Here is an 18,485-nt window from a genome sequence, read left to right as displayed (position 1 = left end):
TCTTCCTCTCTGTCTTCCAGAGCCAAATTGAACAAATAGCTTTGCCAGTACCTATTGCCTTTTCTCTCTGTGCACCTACTACAGGCTACCGATTTTATCCTATCGATTGAAGGATGGTGTGATACTTTAGGATTGGGATTGCTTGCATACAGCAGATCAATGTGACATTTTATTTCTCAGTCTATAGGTGTGACTGCATTGCAAGAGAAAGCTCTCTCAAGCATTTTGATAGTTCTACCCCTTCTGTGTCTGATCATTATGTGTTGATCTCTTTTTAGGGAGGAATGATCAATTGGAATCGTCTTTTCCCTCCTTTACGTCAGCGACGAAATATAAACTATCAGGATGGTCAGCGATCTGAACAGCAAGCACCCCCTCCTCTAGAGGTTTCTGAGGAACAGGTAATCAGTAACACCTGTACCCATCCTAAACCAATGCTTCAAACTTCAAGCAGTTTTGGTGAACAAGACCTACAAGAAATGGAACATATAAATACAAAGATTATAATAGCAGTTAAAGTGCCACCTATAGCAGTGGTAGACACTTTGGGCCTTTATTGGCTACTGTGGGTCTTATGAGTTGGAGGAAGGCATAGTTTGAAAACAAATACATTGTCATCACTTATTTAAAAATGTATAACACTTCATCTCACAAGAAACTATTGAAAGTGGTTCCCTCCAAGAGGTGGGAGAAGAGGAGGCGGATGGATGGGGAAGGAGTGGCACTTTTCTGGGTATACTTTTTGTATGGTTTTGACTTTAGGAATCCAGTTACTTTTTACATATTCAAAAAAGCAAATTGGTAAGGACAAACGTAAAACTAAAAAGAAACAGAAATGAGTGATCCAACTGTATTTTAAACAAATAACATAATCATATGGGAGAATTAATGTCAGTAACTTTTGGACATAATATACCCTTCGTTTTAAAGAACTGCAAAGAAATCTTAAACTCTTCTAGGTTTATTTTTCATAGTGTACAGCAATTGCGTTGTATGTATTGTAGATTTGAGCAAATGAGGAAGTAAGTAGATCTTACTGTTGAAGAAGGAAAACAAAAATACAGAGCAGGGAAAGGCAAGGAAGAACCCTGTGTGGTTGGATAGGAATTAGAGATGTAGCATAAACTCATAATAAGACTTAATAAGGATATGTGTATGTACATGGATCTTAGCTCTGTCAACCAAAAGGAATCAGAAGTAATGGCATTCCAGGAGCACTGAGGATCTACTTTCTAAATATTTTACCCACTAATAGAAACCAGCCTCTTTAGAGGAACGGTGGGTCCCAGGTCCAGGATAAGGAAGGCGCAAGATGAACTTAGACCACCTTATGCAAGGAATTAAGGAAGTTCAGCATAACTGAGGGGGCATGCCACGACAATATGAAGTTCACTTGAGATGGTCCCACTGGCCAAATCTGACACATTAGATTTGAGCATCAAAATAAATAAGTACAGTACTATAATATAATCCATGGAAACGAGGGGGCGGGGTTCTGTGAGTTCATACTGATATTACTAAATAAATATTTATATGAATTCATACATCCACAAAGGCAAGGGAAATACTTTTCCTTTTAGTAGAATGTAAAGTAGTAAATATAGAAAGAATGATAGTTTTGGAAAATCATGGTTTTGCAACTATCAGAATAAAAACCAGTTCAGGAAAGAATCATTGTATGAAGAACAGGTTTTTTATCTAATTTCAAAGTCTCTCCCCACAAGTTACTTAATAATTACAAAAGGACAATGGTAACTGTACAGTAGAGAAATTGGACACCAGCTTAACCAAGTTACCAGAATTAACATAACCAATAATGGAACAAAGAGCATGTGGGCATGCCCTGAAAAGAACACATCAGTCATGTGACAATGAAAAATGCATAACTTTGCTCATAAAGGAAACACAGACAATCCCCATTTGAGAGACGTACTGTACCTGACCTGTATTCTTCAACAATACTAATGTCACAAACTGTTCCAGATTGAAGGAGACTTAGGGAGGCATGGTAATTAATGTCATACATGATCCTAGAATGGATTCTATACTGGAAAATAATTTTTGGTGAAAGGACATGTTAGAGTCAGTCGATGAAACTGGAATTGGACTTGTATATTAATTAATCATTTTCTACTAATGTTAAATTTCTAGATTTGGTATCTTTACTGACTGTGGTTAGGAAAGAATATCCTTATTCTGAGAAAATTAAATGCACACCGAAGTATTAAGGCGTAAACGGACATGTGGTTCAGGGGACGTTAAGTGTGAGAGTGTATGTATAGATAGGTGAGAAAGCAACTGTAGTAAAATAACAGCTGGTGAGATTGGATGACGAGTAATCAAGGGTTCTTGGTATAATTATTGAAATTTTTCTGTAAGTTTGAAATTATTTCAAACTACAGTTTTAAAAAATCTATAAAAGTGAGTTTAGAGCATCGCAATAATAACAGTCGTTAATTTCCTTCCATATGTGATGCTTGCTTCTCACGAAAGCAAATTAAGGTCAGCATTTCATAATTGGTCACAACACCCAGGCCCATCATCTCCTCCATCCCTGTCCCGAGAGTGAACAAATTCCACTTAGACCCGAGTCATCTAGTCTCCGCAGCAAAGCTATGTCCTCACTTTTCCTGGAACTCAAGATGGGCCCCTGGGCAGGGCTCCCACTGCCACCCTGGATTAGGCCACGAGAAATGCTTTTGAAAGAAACCAGTTGACTGCGCCTGATGGATTGATCCTGCCCCTTGCCCTTATAGCCTCTCAGTTCAGACTGACCGTTCCTGCAGCTCTTTAGGATGGAGCAGTGGATTGAAGAGCCATAGGTCTCTTCCACTTCCATTAGAGAATTTCTAGAAAAATCTTATCCCCACAATAAGAAAGTAAAGCCCAATAACTCGGCAGTTGTAAGGTATTTATGGTAACAGATTAAAAAGTAAGCTATCACTCTCAAATTCAGGTGAAAGGAAATAGAGTTCTGGTCTATTACTGTTTACTTCGTAGAACTTTTGGGTCACATTCCTCACGGAACAGCCGTTAACCGTATGAGGTATTTAAAGGTTAAATAGTTCTTAGTTTCGGCACTTTGTAAAAAAAAAAAAAAAGATAACAGGAGAATGTGTGCTATTGAAGTCTTTAAGGTTTTATAATGAATCATTTTCCTTGATCCTCCTAGAATAACAACAGTGAGGTTAACAGGGTGTCAGTGTCAGTTGGAAACAGCATTTACTTCTTCCTTGCTGTGATATGAAAAGAAATAACTACGTGAAAGGTCATTTTTAATATATGCTTCCTTATTCACTGAGTTTCTAAATCTTGTTTTTTGTGTTCCTTGATTATCCTTGAAAATGACCATTATAGACCGTCAATGCATGAAGACACAGAGTCCTCCCTAGTATTATTTATTATGTAGACTCTTGGTAGTGCCAGAGAGACTGTAAAAGATAGAAAAGATATTGTTCTTGCCCTCAAGACATTTACAATAACAGAAATTTATAGTTAATGTATAATCTCTTGATTACTTTGTTGAGGCTAGACATTATCTAAAATAATATTTGTTAGTAATGCATTAAGATACCTCAGATTAACAAAACATTTTTATGCTTAGTTTTTCAACTAAATATGCCAAACTTTTTTTTAATACGAGTTGTGTAATATTAATGCATTAAGAAACTTAGTAATTTTCTAAACCGAGAGAAGTAGAAATGATTATTTGAGTTTTTTCTGATGTAAATAGATACTTCAGGAATTTTAGTGAGAGTTGTTTAAGATAGGAAATGTAGTTCATCTATTTTGAAAACAAAGGATATCCTAAGAAGGAATGTGTTTCCTTTAATAAATCTAGTAGTAGTCTACTACATACAGCCACAGAAGTTTTTTGCCACCTTTTGTACTTTTGCTACTGTCAAGTTTCTGGATTTTTAGTTCACAATCCACTCCTACTATTTTTCAATGAGCAGACTGCCCCCCAACTCCTTTGCCAGTGATCACCCCTTGCAGATGTTACCCCAGCCCCTTTTTAAGAATATGCCAAAACCAAGTGCCATCCAGTGACTCTTTTTAATAATCGAATATGCTCAAATTTCTACTATCTTAAAAATAAGTATATGTGTGAGTGTGTTCATATGCGTGTATAAAATTCCATTTCTCTCTTTTTTTTTCTTTTAACTGGAGATTTTTATACTATACCTATACTAGAAATTAACAAATAATGAAATTTTGTCATACTGGCTTCATACTTTTTTTAAATGAAAGGGGAAAAACTTACCAAGTTTGTCTCTCGAGAGTCCTTCCCAAGCATAGAAAACGGCCTTTCGGTTTATGCTTAATGGGACACAGGTAAAATTGGACAAGGAAGTTAGACAAGACTAAATCCAAAGCTGGTACTTAACAAAAGGAAGATAAACATGGGCTGTTACAGATTTCACCTTTCTTTCTTTCATTCACATCTGTTCTGCCTTTTAGTCAGCTAACAGTTCCTAGCTGTCTTCTCTGCAGGGATAACCACTGGGCTAGATTCTTGAAGTACAGAGATAAATAAAGCCAGTTACCTGCCCTCGAGGTGATGGCGTAGAGCCCAGAGCAGGGAGCCAGGCAAAGAGACGGCTCCTGTCAACTGTTTAGAAATGTTCCAGTGCTGCTGAAACTGAGAAAGGATAGCCAGTGCCCGGAGGGTTACGGGCAATGGCATTTGTAAAGATTTGGCATGGTGAAAAGTGCATCCAATTTGGGGCAGCATAGGTGGGCAAGATTGGGATGGAGGGTGACCAGGGGCCAGGGGCACTGTCTGGGGAAGGGGCAGGACAGGCTCTGCAATGGCTTTTGGTGATGTGTGGACTTTTGCTTTATGCTATAGGCATTAAGGAACCGTGACAAGGTTTTAAATGGAGAATTGTATCATTGAGTTTCCCTAGAAGATGGACTAGACGTGGAGGAAAAGCTGTGTCATAAGCATAACCGTGTATGTAATTTCTTCCACCCCTGCTCAGGAATCATGTTACAGATCAGGTGCTGACAAAACTCTTGATCAGACAAGACTTGTTACCACTTGGTATGTTTATAATACATGAGACCCATAGTGCAGCTCCCATTCATGTCCTCTGAAATATCCAGTGGCTCAAGAAACACTCAAGACACTTTCAATCTTAGCTGATAAAAAGCCAAATGTATTTAGTATGAGAGAATCTTAATCTCAGTGAGGTCTCTTCCCATCTCAGGAATCCTCCCCATATCTTCAAAATACTCACCTTATAAAAACGATTTCCTCACTAATATGTGTTTGTTTTGAAGTACATTTTGTGCTTCTGCTCTGAATTGCAGTGAGTTGGGTATTGGTCTAGCAATTTGCATGTTATGTATTTTCCCTGGCACACAGTGAGCTCCGTGAAGCCTGGTTCCATTCCTTCCTTGTTTCCCACCTACCACAGAGCCTGACACACAGAAGGTGCCCGGCAGCGGTTAGAGCAGGACTAAATGCAAAAGTGTGGTCAGTGGATTTCTCTTCCAAAAGAACACTCGTTTTCACTTAAAAATGTGTTAGAGAGTGGTACTATGTCAGACTTTTCAATCTCTACTGCTAGTAGACTGCAAATGTTGTTTTCTAAGAAAATGCCAAAGTTAAATGTCTTAGAATGGAATATTGGGTGGCAATCAAATAATTAACCAACTTTGGGGATGCCTAATTCTGCTGGGTACTCTAGAAGATAGAAGCAAAGGAGCCCCCCCAGGCTGTGGTGAGAGCGTCCTCACTATCAAAACCTGAACCAAGCAGGAGAGCGCAAAGATACGGGGCCACTGAGCAGCCTGTAGCCAGGCAGGAACATGAAATAACCAGAAACAGTTCTCTCAGCCAACAGGTGTGATCACAGTGGTTCAGCTGTTCAAGTCAGCAAGAATGCTATGACCCTTGGGGATCTGACAGTGGCCTCGCAGCAGGTGGCGGTGGGGCAGGAGAGGCAGTGTTATAGTGAAGGGGAGGGAAGGGCGAGCCTTATTGCCATAGCCTCTCCTGGGATTTTCCTCCTGGCAGGGTGCACATGTGGCCCCAGAAGCTGCCTGCCACAGATGGACAACCCAGCCTGGGGCTGGGTCGAGGCCACCTTCTAGGTGGGCGTTGCTTTCTGCAAGCATCAGAATTTGGGAAGTAAAAACCAAAAAAAAAACTGTTTGTTTTTGACGCCCTTAGCTAAAGGGAAGTTAAAGAAAACCACAGTCTTATTTGAGCAAAACAAGCAGAGGAGTATTTCACTGAGAGGAATTGCTATAAATCTCACTGGAATGAATGGCCTATTTTACTTGTCTCAAAAAATGGTTGAATTGCAAGTAGAATGCTAAAGTGGGAATTCTTTTATTTTCTTAAGTAAGAGTTATCTTGAGATAGTAGGGACACGAGTCCCAATCATAGAGGATGTTTAAAGGGAAAAGAAGGAAAGGAATACCAATACTGATTTATCTCCATCTCTATAGGTTTCTTTTCTCGTTCGGCGTGATATCTCTTTGAAAAGCGTTTTATGGGAAAAATATATTTTACCTGTTCTCCTCTGGAGCACTGTCAGATGATGGTGACAGTGCTCTTCTGTGGTGCTTACTCCTGTCCAAGTTCCCATACCTCAGGCTGGCCAGCTGAGAGAGACAGATTGCGGTACTCAGAGCCTCAGGTGGCCGTTGAGGGGTCCTTGATGAAGGGCAGCTGATATAGCGGAAGGTTGCTGGGGGCTGGGAACCTTCCCCAGGTGTGTGTTTCCATACCAGTTACAAGGCTAAGCTGGAATCTCAGTACCAGACTCTCTTTTCTATCCCCTAAGTCAAGCTATCTCTGATCTTTGCCTCTAAGAAGTCAAGTTTTTAGTTACAGAAAGCAGGCATTGGAGATGTTACATTTGGGTAACTTTAGTTGTTATGAATAAGTTGATGTGGGAGACAGGAAAAGCATTAACACTCTTTTTGGCGATTAACCCAACTACACCTGGTTTCTAAAAGAAGTTAGAGAAAAGGATCGTTTAGGTCTTTAGACTAGAAACCAAGATGAACTCTATTCTGATATTTTGTGGTGAGAATTTTTAGACAGAAACTTTCCTGTGATGCACAGGCAAAGGAGGAAGGTACTTACTGTGCTCTGAAATAGAAAAGGAATGTTGACAGAAATGCATTTTAGAAAATTCCTTTGGGGACATTTTAAAGTTCTCCAAACAGACTTGTTTTGCGCTGATCTCGGCTTAGCAATAATCATCAGGAAACTTGGGGGGGGGTGCAGATTTATTACTTATAAGACCTGGAAATTACACAGCACACCTGGGGCCACACAGAGAGGTCCACAGTGGAGAGAGCAAGAGGCGGGCGTGGCGGGGGGCAGAAAGAGAAGTGCGGGCGTGTATGGGCCTGGGGTTCTACTTTTACTGGGGTTGAGGGCAGGGGTCTAGGGTTTCATGGGTTGACTCTTTATTGGTGAGTTTAAAACATAAGAGCGGAAATTTAAGTGGTGAAAGAGAAAAAACTGGCCCAAATGGTCAGTTATAGAAATCAACCAAGATCTCTAAAACAAAAAGGCCTCACTTGGGGGAAGCAACCTGGCTCTTTATCTAGTCATGCAGCTGGCAATGTGTTTATTCCAGATAGCCATCACTGAAGTAGATGCCTCGCAATCAAGCTTAAATCAGGAACTTGCATTACACAAAAGAAAAAAAAAAAATCTGCCAGAGCTTCTACTGCAAGACAGCTGCAAACCCTGCCCATCAATACTGATTGAGATAAAAAGTGTGCTTTTGCCTCGCTCTGGACTCTGCTTAAATCAGAAAATGTCTCTATTTTAGCATCTTCTTTTCCAGAATTCTGTTTTACCAGCTTTCTCATTTTGTCCCCAAGATGTTTATTGGTTGTCTTCTCCTTAAGTTGTCAGTTCCTTAAAGATCTTACATCGCTAAACTTACACTCCTTTTCTGATCAAAGCCCAAGCGCCTTCTGTGTGCCATACTCTATGCTGGGTGGGAAACAAGGCAAGTGTGGTTGCAGCCCTCACGGAGATCATCTGCCAGGGAAAACGCAACCTGCGAGTCACCGAACCAACCCACTCACTAACCCTCTGGTTATTTAGGGGAGGCCTTAGAACAGCAGAAATTGTCTGTAAATATTTGTCAAATTAATGATATTTCTGTACTTTGACAACTTGATTTAAACTGATCATGTATTTTTGTCTTTTGGTCATATAGGATCAAGAGATTTTACATTAAAATTTTCTTTTCCCTTGGATATTAGTTAGATCTGATCAAGTAACAGATGGTTCTCATTACTGTAGATGAACTAAATAGACAGGAAACAGTCTGTAGAGAAAACAAATTAGATTTTTGGTGAGATTTCATTTATTTAATAAAATATATGCTTTGAATGGGTGTGAGGGAGGTAGACTGAATATCTATAAATAACATTATTTATATGATCATCAGAATTGAGTATTTCCTAGAATTTATACAGATATAAAGTAAGGTGTTATCAAGAGTCACAAAAATAATGTGGGCTTTTTGTTAGAATTTTATGCTCACCTTTTAAAAAGATTTTTCCTATTTTTCTGACTTCATTCGGTCTCATCACAAGTTTTCTTGAACCAGTTCTTGTTTATGCCACTTAAGCACTAGAAATAAGTAGCAAAATTCACTTGCATTTGTTTTTAAGCGTGGCTGTATTTAGCCATGGCAGTTGGTGTACATATATGTGTACTTAGCTGTGGAACCAGTGTTTAATCATGAGCCTATCATCTGGGGACACATGAGCCTCTCCCTTGATGGCAATGACCAAGGTGCCAGAGGGGGTGGCTTTTCTGTTCTGAGACAATCTTCCAGCCACTACATGCTAGCCATGGCCCTCTCTGAAAATGAGCCTGCGTTTGATTGTTGTAAAAAGACACATCAGTTCTTTGACCAACAAAGGATACAAAACTACTGAAGTGGAAACAGTTAAAGAGAAAGCCGAAAGAAAGCCCAGGGGTGGTTTGTCACACCATCGGTTTTGTCAGTCTCAGAACTAAGGCTTGAGAGGTTCGGAGGGAGGGATCTTCACACATCCAGTCCCGGCCCTGTCACTGTTCAAGAGGTAATGCTTACTGAGCACCTGTTATGTGTTATGTGCCAGTCACAGCTCTAGGCCTTTTACACGTGCATCTCTTATCCTCAAAACTGTGAGAAAACTGAGAACTGAGGCTTTAGTCTCCTGCCTGGGGTCACACAGTGAATACATGGTCACGTAGAGCCTGACTCCAGGGCTCAGGCTCTCTCTGCCACTGACTAGGTCCCCACCTGCCAGCAGTGGTGGCTAGGATGATCCTCTTGCACTTGGGTCAGATCTAAAACAACTGCCAGCCTCCCTTTTGTTTTTATTTTAAGGAATTGTGAACTTCTGGAATCTAGTCTACATTTGGCTTACCTGACCACAGGTCTGCAATGGACCTCAATTTTTCCTTTCTACCATTTGAGCACAGGAACTCATGTGTCACGTGCTAAGCATGTCACACAGAGACAGTAATGAATTGCACTAGGATTGGGCACGTTGGAGCTCTCAGAACAGATGTTAAGGTCCACAACAGTAATTGTTAGAGTCCATCTAAGAGAGCTATGGATGTCCATTCTCCATGTTGCTGGGTCATGCCCCATTCCTTATCGTCTGTTCTGTGAACTGTTGAACCACTCGAGGGAGGGACAGCAGCAGAAGGCCTGGCCAACTTTCAGGGCTGTGGGGGGACCCCATCCACGGGCTGTCCACTGTGAGATGGAAGCAGTTAGAAAACACCGTCAGAACCCCGTTCTCTTTACTTCTCATTTTTTCTGCCTAATTATTATCCACATACCCAAGCCTAAGCATTCAATTTTATTTTTCCATGGATGTTTACAGTTTGGGACACTACAGGTAAGTTTAGGAAACTTACAGATACCCTTCTTTAGTGTAATTGTTCAGTTTTTAAAAAGAAGTACTATGTTAACACTATTCCTACTTCCTGGGTTTCTTCATCTGGTCAAAGTACCAGCAATGAAAACTTTCTGATCACACCTACTTTCTCACCCCTAAAAAACACAGAAAGCTCCAAAGCCAGGATGAACAGCCAGCCACGGCAAGCATATAATAGCAAACACTCTCTTCAACAAAGACCTAAAAAAAACCTGGCTTAGTTATCAAAACCAGTGACGGCGCATGTGTGGTTGTTTGTGTGCATGAGAGAGAATGGACTCAGGAGAAGTCTTGCATGCAGAGAAAGCTTTCTTCCTTACACCAGATATCACTTATCGATCTAGGACACACTCCAGACATCCTAGACCTGAGGGATGTTTACCTCTCTGGAGTGGGCAAGCTCTGTAGATCCTAGGGCCTGAGCTGCTGCTCTGCCTTGGTGGCTTCTGTCACGGCCAGCCCACCATCAGCATCTTGTGGATTAATTATAGATTATAAGTCATGATTTGCCAAACAAGTAGATTTTTTTCCTGCTGGCTAGGTGCAAAGAAACAGCCAGTCCTTAGCTATGCTTAAAGTACTAAATGTGCCAAAGAGATGATAATGAGGACAGTCTTTGCCACCCTCTTAAAGTCATTAAGAATGGCTAAGTTGTTGGGCCATGGTGTCATGTTTGTGGGTAACAGAGAGCAGGTAGAGCTGCCCACCTCCTCACTGGGCTACATTGGCTCTACTAAAGAGAGTAGTCCTTAATGGAAATAAGCAGAATAAGTATCATACAAGCTTATTTCAATCCAGTAGCAGAAATAACCTAGTAAGACTACCTGGATCGATGAGGTGATTTCTTCTCTGTTGACATGCATGCGTCCAGTACATATCTTGTGGCCCCTGTCCCCAAGCATGCTGATCAGAGTAGAGAAAGCAGATAATACTCAGTTTGAAATGCCTCCCCAGGAAAGGCAAAAGTGTTAATTCTGAGAAGTGAATGGCAAAACTGATATTTCTTGTCTGGCAGAAGCCTAAAATTAGATTATCAACTTGTGAACATAAGAGAATTCTGTGGTCTATATGCTGTGAGCACCAAACTGCTCCTGTTGACACAGGATGTCACCAAGACATTTGACAGTATCTCATCACCTTAAGAGATATGTTGGTGACATGCGTAATGGATAATGATAATATGAAGTGGGTTTAAAACTGATTAAAAACCTCTTTTAAAATGTTAATTAGCCACTTGAATAGAAACAGAAGTCTCCGGTGAGTTCTGGGCTTCATCTTTGAACTTCTCTTCTTAACATTTGCATCAATAATAACTTGAATACTTTGTAGAGGTTTGCTAATCAGATTTAGGAATGATATAAGTGTGTGGAGCTGATTAACATAGTGGACAACAGAATTTAAACTGGAAATAGTTTTAGTTGGCTAGAAAACAGGAAATTTAACAGGGATGTGTACAGTGTCCTAAACCTAGAAGATCAAATGTAAACTTACAGGGTGAGAATTGAGAAACCTGGCTTGAGATCATTTCATGTGAAAATACCTGAGGGTTTTTAGCAGGCTCCAACTCAACTGACCACCGCAGTCTGATGTAGCTACACGAGGGCACGTGAACACAAATACACACGTGTATGCACACTACTAAAGCATTCCTCTACTGTAATAAGGGTCGTGATCACAGGAAGACAGCAGTCTAGCTGCCCTTTGCCCTGGTCAGAGCATGCCAGCGGTACTATGCTCACTTCTGGGCACCATATTCTGAGATGGCGTAAATGGCAAGCATTGGGGGAGGAAGGCTAGAAAGTGCTGGATACTGAAACACAGGAATGAATGAAAGCAGCCAGGGCCCTTATTCTCAGAAAGCTTACAATACAGTGATATGGAGAAGCAATCAACCCTACAAATACAGGTAAAAGTCAGAGCTGTAAGGAGCACAGAAAAGAGGTCAACGAGGCCGTGAGACTTTTACTCTGGAGTTCTTCCTAGTCTGGAGACATAGGAAAGGGCCAAGCACCCTGAGACCTATGGATGAGAAGGAGTTAACCAGGCCAAGGCCAAGAGTCTTCCAGCAGAGGAAACACCACCAGTGAGGGTGGGAGACGTGGCCCCGCATGGCCTCGGACCAACCAGGAGTGGGGGTGCTGCCTAGAGAAGCAGGAAGGCTGAGGAGAGGAGGAGGCGGCCTTCAAAGTGTTTTGTGCAGAAAAGGGTTTGGGGTGCTTTCTGTCGACCTCAAAGGGCAAAATCAGGACCGTTGCAGTCCCACAGATGGCAACAAGTGAGGGGCAGATTCTGCTCCCTTTGCCAAAGAACTTTCCATCTTAGCCAGTGACCAAAGAATGTTCTTGATATTCTAAAAAAAACCAGTTCTTTCTTTGAGTGGGAAATGAAACCAGAAAATTCCTGCCATTCTGTTTGCACTATCCCATCAGCCTGGGGAGTCGAGCTGGAAATCACCCGCGGCACTGACTGTTGCTGTAGAAAACAGCTGTCAAAGGTTTCTGACCACAGCCCACAGTAAGAAATACAGCCCGCTGCATACATGTGTGTGAATGTAGAGAACTGAAATGAAATTTTATGGAATATCATACTTCACCCATTTTTTTAATCCTAGTCATAACCTACTAACTGTTCATGACCCCACTAATGAGGGATCAGTCTCAGTTTGAAAAACACTGGCTAGAAGCCCAGCTTCTGAGAAGTGTCCCCTGTGCCATGTTTCCTCAGTTGGGTTAGCCTCTCCTTAAGGCTCCCTGAAGGACAGGGGGTCTTGGGGTCTGGGCCTGGGCGGTGCTGAGAAGTCACTCCAGTCCTCTCCCCGACCCACCGCTCACTTCGCTCTGCACCTTCTTCCTCTCTTCGCAGACTTAGACCCCTCCCACCCCCTGCTCTCTCCTCCAGCCACCCCACGCCCCGCCCCAGGATCACACGTACACCTGGCTCCCCCAGGCAGGGGAAGGAGGAGTAGGAAAGCAATATCCGGCATTCTCAACACTGGGTAGCACCGAGCACGTTTTTTTTTTTGTACGGGAAAGATTAGAAATGGTAACTGAGTCCTCAGCCCACAGAAGCCTCTTTAAACAACACATTGTTAAAAATTTCAACATTTGTAAGGGTATCAGTTTTCACTATGTATTATTGCAAATGTAGTATATTTTAATGTAAGTACGAAAAATAGATGCCTGTAGCTCATCCAGGGCCATAAATATTTTTATCATACATTTTTAAATGGGAAAATAGGTTATAAATAAACTTTAGTAACTCTGCCTATTTTGACATTGGAGGCTGCCTATATGTAAAAGTACAGGAAACCTCTATATTCACAGGTTCAGGATTTGTGGTCAAAAAAAAATGCAAGCCTCATCCTCCCTGCCCTTGTGGCTTTACCTGCCTCTTTCCAGCGGTTCTGCCCCTGTGTCACCCCGCTTCACACATGGCTGCTACTGCCTACAGAGCCCCAGGCTGGGGACTTAGCAAATGTCACAACTAATATGAAATGCTAAAAACGTATGGGCACACACAGGATGAGTTCTAGCTGTGTGATGCCAAGAACTCAAAAGCATCTTTATTGTCAGTGTCTGCCAGCATCAGGAATAAATCTCCAGTTAAACGATTGTTTGCATGCAGTAGGAAATGCGACTTGAGAAGTTATTCCTCAGGAATCAGATGTGTCACTGAAGGAGTGTGGTGAGGCGGATGAGCATGAGGTATCTTACACAGACGTGCTTTCTGGTCCCGCGAGCTCAGCCACCCTCTCCTCAGCCACCCTCTGCTCATCCTGGCAGGTCACTTGATCCTCAGGAGCCCCATTTCTGGTCTCTAAAAGGAGGATTCAATGAGATAATGTGTATCTATTGGCTGTAAATAGTAACCACTTTAAAATGTGCCTGTTATAATTTTTTAAACATCTGATTTCACACTGAAATGAAAAATAGTTTCTTTTTTAGCCTGTCCTACAAAACTCACATGAAGAGCATTTTGGAGCTGACGTACGACTGGCAGTGCCATCAGCCTCATCAGGTTTCTGGTGTTGTTTCTGTTCAGGTCGCACGGCTCATGGAGATGGGATTTTCTCGAGGTGATGCTTTGGAAGCCCTGAGAGCTTCAAACAATGACCTTAATGTGGCTACCAACTTCCTGCTGCAGCAGTGACGGTCCCAGCTGACAACACTGGCGCTTGCCAAGCTGCTGACCACAGCGGGCGCTGTCCCCGATACCGAATCAGCCTGAGCACCCAGCCCCGTCTGGCACCTACATTCTCACTGTTCTCTTGGGCAGAGGGTGGTTCTCGCGCTCCCTCCTTTAATTCCAAGATCGTTACTGTAAGAGTATCGAAAATACATTTCCGTACTCTAAGTTTGCCATTAAATTAGCATGTGTTTTCTATCTTTATTTTTTATCGGGTATTTTCCTTAGTTTGAAGAATCATCACTCGTTTCTAATGTTTAAAATGCATTCAGATTGCAGATATCTGCAAGCAGTTGACGAACACTCCAGATGAGAAATTACTGCTATTATAATATTCTTTTTATTATAATGCATCTTCCTACATTATATCTGATCATAAATGCCGTAAAAGGAGAAAGGGGAATGTTTTAAGAAAGGACATGTCAGATTATTCCACATGGACTTTTTTCATCTCTTTTTTTTTCTCAAATTGGCTTTCAAACCCCAGTGACTGTTCAGTGTCCACACTTCCAAGGGGGTGAGCAGTACCCATCTGCTGCGTGCAGTGCTGGCCAGGCCTAGGTGATGAAGGAGAAACAGAACTAAATTCTACTCTATACTGTCCCAGCCCATTCTTGTCCAGGGAATTTTCCACCCCCTCCTCCTCCCCACTTCCATTAAAAAATAATGATGATAAATGCTGAATCTAGGATCTGGAATACTCCATGAAACTTAACTCGAGTTAATTTTACATAGAATATCCACAGTTATCCACTCAGGTTGGGGTGAAAATGAGGCCAAGAGAAAGCAAAGAGGACAGTGGGCAGGCTGGAGCAATACGGGGCCAGACCCACGTGCTCAGTGGCTGGCCCAGCGTGGGCTCAGCCCTAGAGCAGAAAAGAAAACACTCTGCCCCTCCCAGCTGCAGGGCCAGCCCCTCTAGAAGCAGGTTCTCCCTGGCCCCAAGGATTGACCGGAAATTCGGCATAAGGCAGAGTAGACCGTGGAGGATTCCATCACAGAGCGGTGGAGAAGGCCGGAGGTGGACGAACATGAAAAGATCTAAAGCAGGGTCACTCTTGAGATTTAAGGAAATTGCAATGATTGTGTTCTGTAAAATGAGTAGAAATATATCAAATTGATGTAAATTTGGACAGATATGAAACAAAATAAAGTTTTTAATGTGTTTTACTTCTTGGTATTTTTTTATTAGACTTACCTAAATAAAACTTTGTTCCAGGCTGTACTTTTTACCACCAAAAAAAGAAAGAAAGAAAAAAAAAAAGCCAGACTGCTCATCTCTCTTCAGAAGATTTGGGTGCTTTTTTTGAAGTGAGAGAAGCCTTTCGTTCCTGTGATTGAGACTGATTCCCGTGAGGCCCCGTTCTTAGGCTTACCTAGGCCACCAGGCCACCGGGCTGCTCAGCTTTCTGGGAGCCCAGCATGTCCCAAGCACAGGCTGTAAGGACAGTCGACGGTAGTGGAGACATCCTCGACTGACCAAGGGCACATACAGGACGGCCTGAGTGTGCTGACAGTAGATTCATGTACGACCTTTGAGACAAACCTAAATCCAACCTCTGTCCTTCCAAGGCAAAAGATCTGGGGAAAGAACAACTGTGTCTAAAAATACACCGTCTCCTATGTCCCTCCTCACCTTCGAACAGCACCTAGCAGAGTAAAACCAAACCAGAGGCGAAATTCTCACTCCCCTGAGACCATTGCTTCCCTCCCAGGGAAGCAATGTGCAGATCACGGTATGAAGCCTGTATTGAAAAGGATTAACCACCCGAAGTTCTTATTTGTTTTTTGTCTGGTCAGGATGCCCTCACAAACATGATTCCATTCCAGAGATCCTTGTCCTGCTAAAAAGAGCGTTAGCGACCCTCTACTTCAGTCTTTAGAGAATAGAAATTGAGGTCGCTATAGGTGGTATGACCATAAGACATACCCCTAAGAGTGGCAGAGCTGGGTGACAGCCTCGGGTTTTTCCTGACTTCTTTCAGCCTCCTTTCTAGTTCCCTGCAGCTTCCGAGGTCTCACCTACCCAGCGGTGGCCATTATTTTCCATCCTTTTCATGCAGCCACCTGGCCATTGTCCCCCTTCATCAGTCACCACCCTCTGAAACATTCCTGTCATCCCCTCCCCCCCTACACACACACACACACGCCACAGACTTCTTACTCGGGCATGTTTCTCTGTCTTACCGGAGTTCCCGTCGCTGGCCCACTCTTGGTTCCTGCAGATTTTGATGCACACTGCAGCTGCCTGCTGCAGGAATTTGAATTCCTGAGAACACCCACACCTCTTATCAAGACACTTGAACATTTTTCAGGCTGTTCAGACTCCCTAAGGGAAAACTTGTGGTGCCTCATGCATAGTGACCCATGCCAGGGGCAGGGGTGGGCGGGGCGGGGGTGCATCAACGAGCCATTTAGTTTGGTTTCCTAAGGTCTAGAAAAGGTCACTTCGGCTTTTGATTTTGCGCAGATGGTAGCAGATCGGGCCTAATTATCAAGCAAGCAGATTCCAGATTGTGAAATGGGATGAAGCATGAAAAAAAGGTCTAGTGACACCCCCCCTTCCCAAATAAAGGAAAGCCTGCCTCAGAAGTCCTGATTCATAAACCTAGACTGAGTTTGGGATTAGAATGGTGAAAATTTTAGGAAATCGAGCACAGAATTGTAAATGCATTCTAGAGTCATTTAGAGTGTTTTCTGAGTCTCTGAGTTTATGTTCCTTCAACAGTTGTTCTTAAGTGGAAATCAGGTAGCTTAAGTGATACTTAACTTGTGAGAATCACAAGGTTATTTTCTTCACAGTCCCCTAACCAATATTGTGTGTTTATAAAGGAATGGACCGGGAATGTCAAAATTGGCTTTCTGGCTCAGACTAAAATTTGAGTTCTGAAACAGCAGTCTTACGTGTAAGAAAATTTGCCAGAATCATGTGAATTTACTAACCGGCTTGATATAGTAGTTCGTAATGGAGAACCCCACAAGAGCTAAATGTTGAGGGTGCCTCTGGTGGAGCTAGGATTTCAAACAGAGTCATTTAAGTGTGGCAGGGAGAGGGGAGTGGTAGACATGGTTTGGACCTAAAGAGGCTGGGGGAAGTGGTCACTAGATATTAGGAATCAATCTGAAAAGAGGCGGGAATTAGAGAACTAGATTGGGAGCCCTGCCATACTGATAACGAAGTACATTGGATGACTATGAATATGGAGAGAAGGAGGTTAATTTTAATGATAGAATCTTAAGGAATTCTTGCATTTCTAGTGCAGAAAGAGGAACAGAAGTAGGAGGGAAATCATAAGAGGGTAGCCCCCTCTGGGGAGCTAAGAATATCAAGGAAGGGTGGCAGGTGCTGCAGGGCAATGTCACGGGCAAGGTGGTGTAAGCCCAGTGATGGCAGGTTCCAGAGGACGAGACTTGGAACGTGAGGCCAAGGGAGACAGAGGGGTGGTTTGCATGCACTCGTCCAGGAAATCTGGTGGGGAAGGAAGAAGACAGAGGGGCTGTTCCTGGGTCGACTTGTAGGTCAAGGGAAACAAGTCAGTAATGAGAGCCCCTGAGATCTAGCCCTAGGAAGGGGCGTGATCAGGAACTGCAAGGAGAGAGCGACCTTGGAAACCAGGAACAGGTCAGTCTTCTGGACCTAGAGGAAGGAGAGGGACAATTATGAAAACTGCAGGTGAGTCGAAAACTATAAGGCAAAGTCGAAGGAGCTCAAGTGGTTGTTTCTAGCTTCTTAATAAAAAAGTAAGTGAAGGTGAGAGGCCCACCGTGGGGCTAGGGGCTCGAGGAGGGTGGACACCGTAGGGCGCAAGTGAGATGGATAAAGAGGAAAGAAAACACGAGAGAAAACACGAAAGATCTGTATTGGCCAGAAATAAGGGCTTTGACCACTTTTGTTTACTGTCTGCAATATTTTGGTCTGCTGAACTCCTAGGCTGTGGGAATTTCATAGCCCTGAGAGATTTAGACGGGAATTCAGGCAGTCCCAGACACTAGCTCCAGTGTGCGGGCCCTGCAGTGTCTTCAGGCTGGCCCACAAATTCCCAGGAGAGCTGGTAGGTTCTATGACCTTTTTCTTTCTTCTGAGCCGCCCTTCAAGTTTGAGGAGACTTGGAATAGGAGGAAAGAGAGAGTGACCCGGGTCCTGAGGAAGGAGCCGGGCAGAGGGGTCTACTCAGCTTCCAGTTACCCCAACACACACCCTGGTCCTCACCCAAATACAAAACTGCCTTAGTGGTGCTGGGATTCCTCCAAGGCCAGGGTGGGGCACTATCTCTGAGCGGCCAGAGCCAGATTTCCCAGGTCCTCTGACTCTACCATGACAAAGCAAAAGAAGCTACAAGCGTATTGCAGCATGACCCGGAACCCACGGTCAC

General features: G+C 42.9%; 1 protein-coding gene across 2 annotated transcripts in view; it reads left to right on the top strand.

The window, feature by feature from the left end:
- Positions 1-15,282, top strand: part of UBAC2 (UBA domain containing 2) — a 162,727-nt gene extending 147,445 nt beyond the window's left edge. For both annotated transcript variants that reach the window (XM_011363218.2, XM_011363217.2), the window contains 2 exons: positions 279-401; positions 13,969-15,282. In XM_011363218.2, coding sequence (XP_011361520.1) covers positions 279-401; positions 13,969-14,076 — 231 coding nt within the window. In that variant the 3' untranslated portion in view covers positions 14,077-15,282. The remainder of the gene's footprint in view (positions 1-278; positions 402-13,968) is intronic.
- Positions 15,283-18,485: the final 3,203 nt, after the last annotated feature.

Source organism: Pteropus vampyrus, unplaced genomic scaffold, assembly GCF_000151845.1.
Source record: "Pteropus vampyrus isolate Shadow unplaced genomic scaffold, Pvam_2.0 Scaffold83, whole genome shotgun sequence".
Classification (NCBI taxonomy): domain Eukaryota; kingdom Metazoa; phylum Chordata; class Mammalia; order Chiroptera; family Pteropodidae; genus Pteropus; species Pteropus vampyrus.
This window is presented reverse-complemented; position numbering and strand designations above follow the sequence as displayed.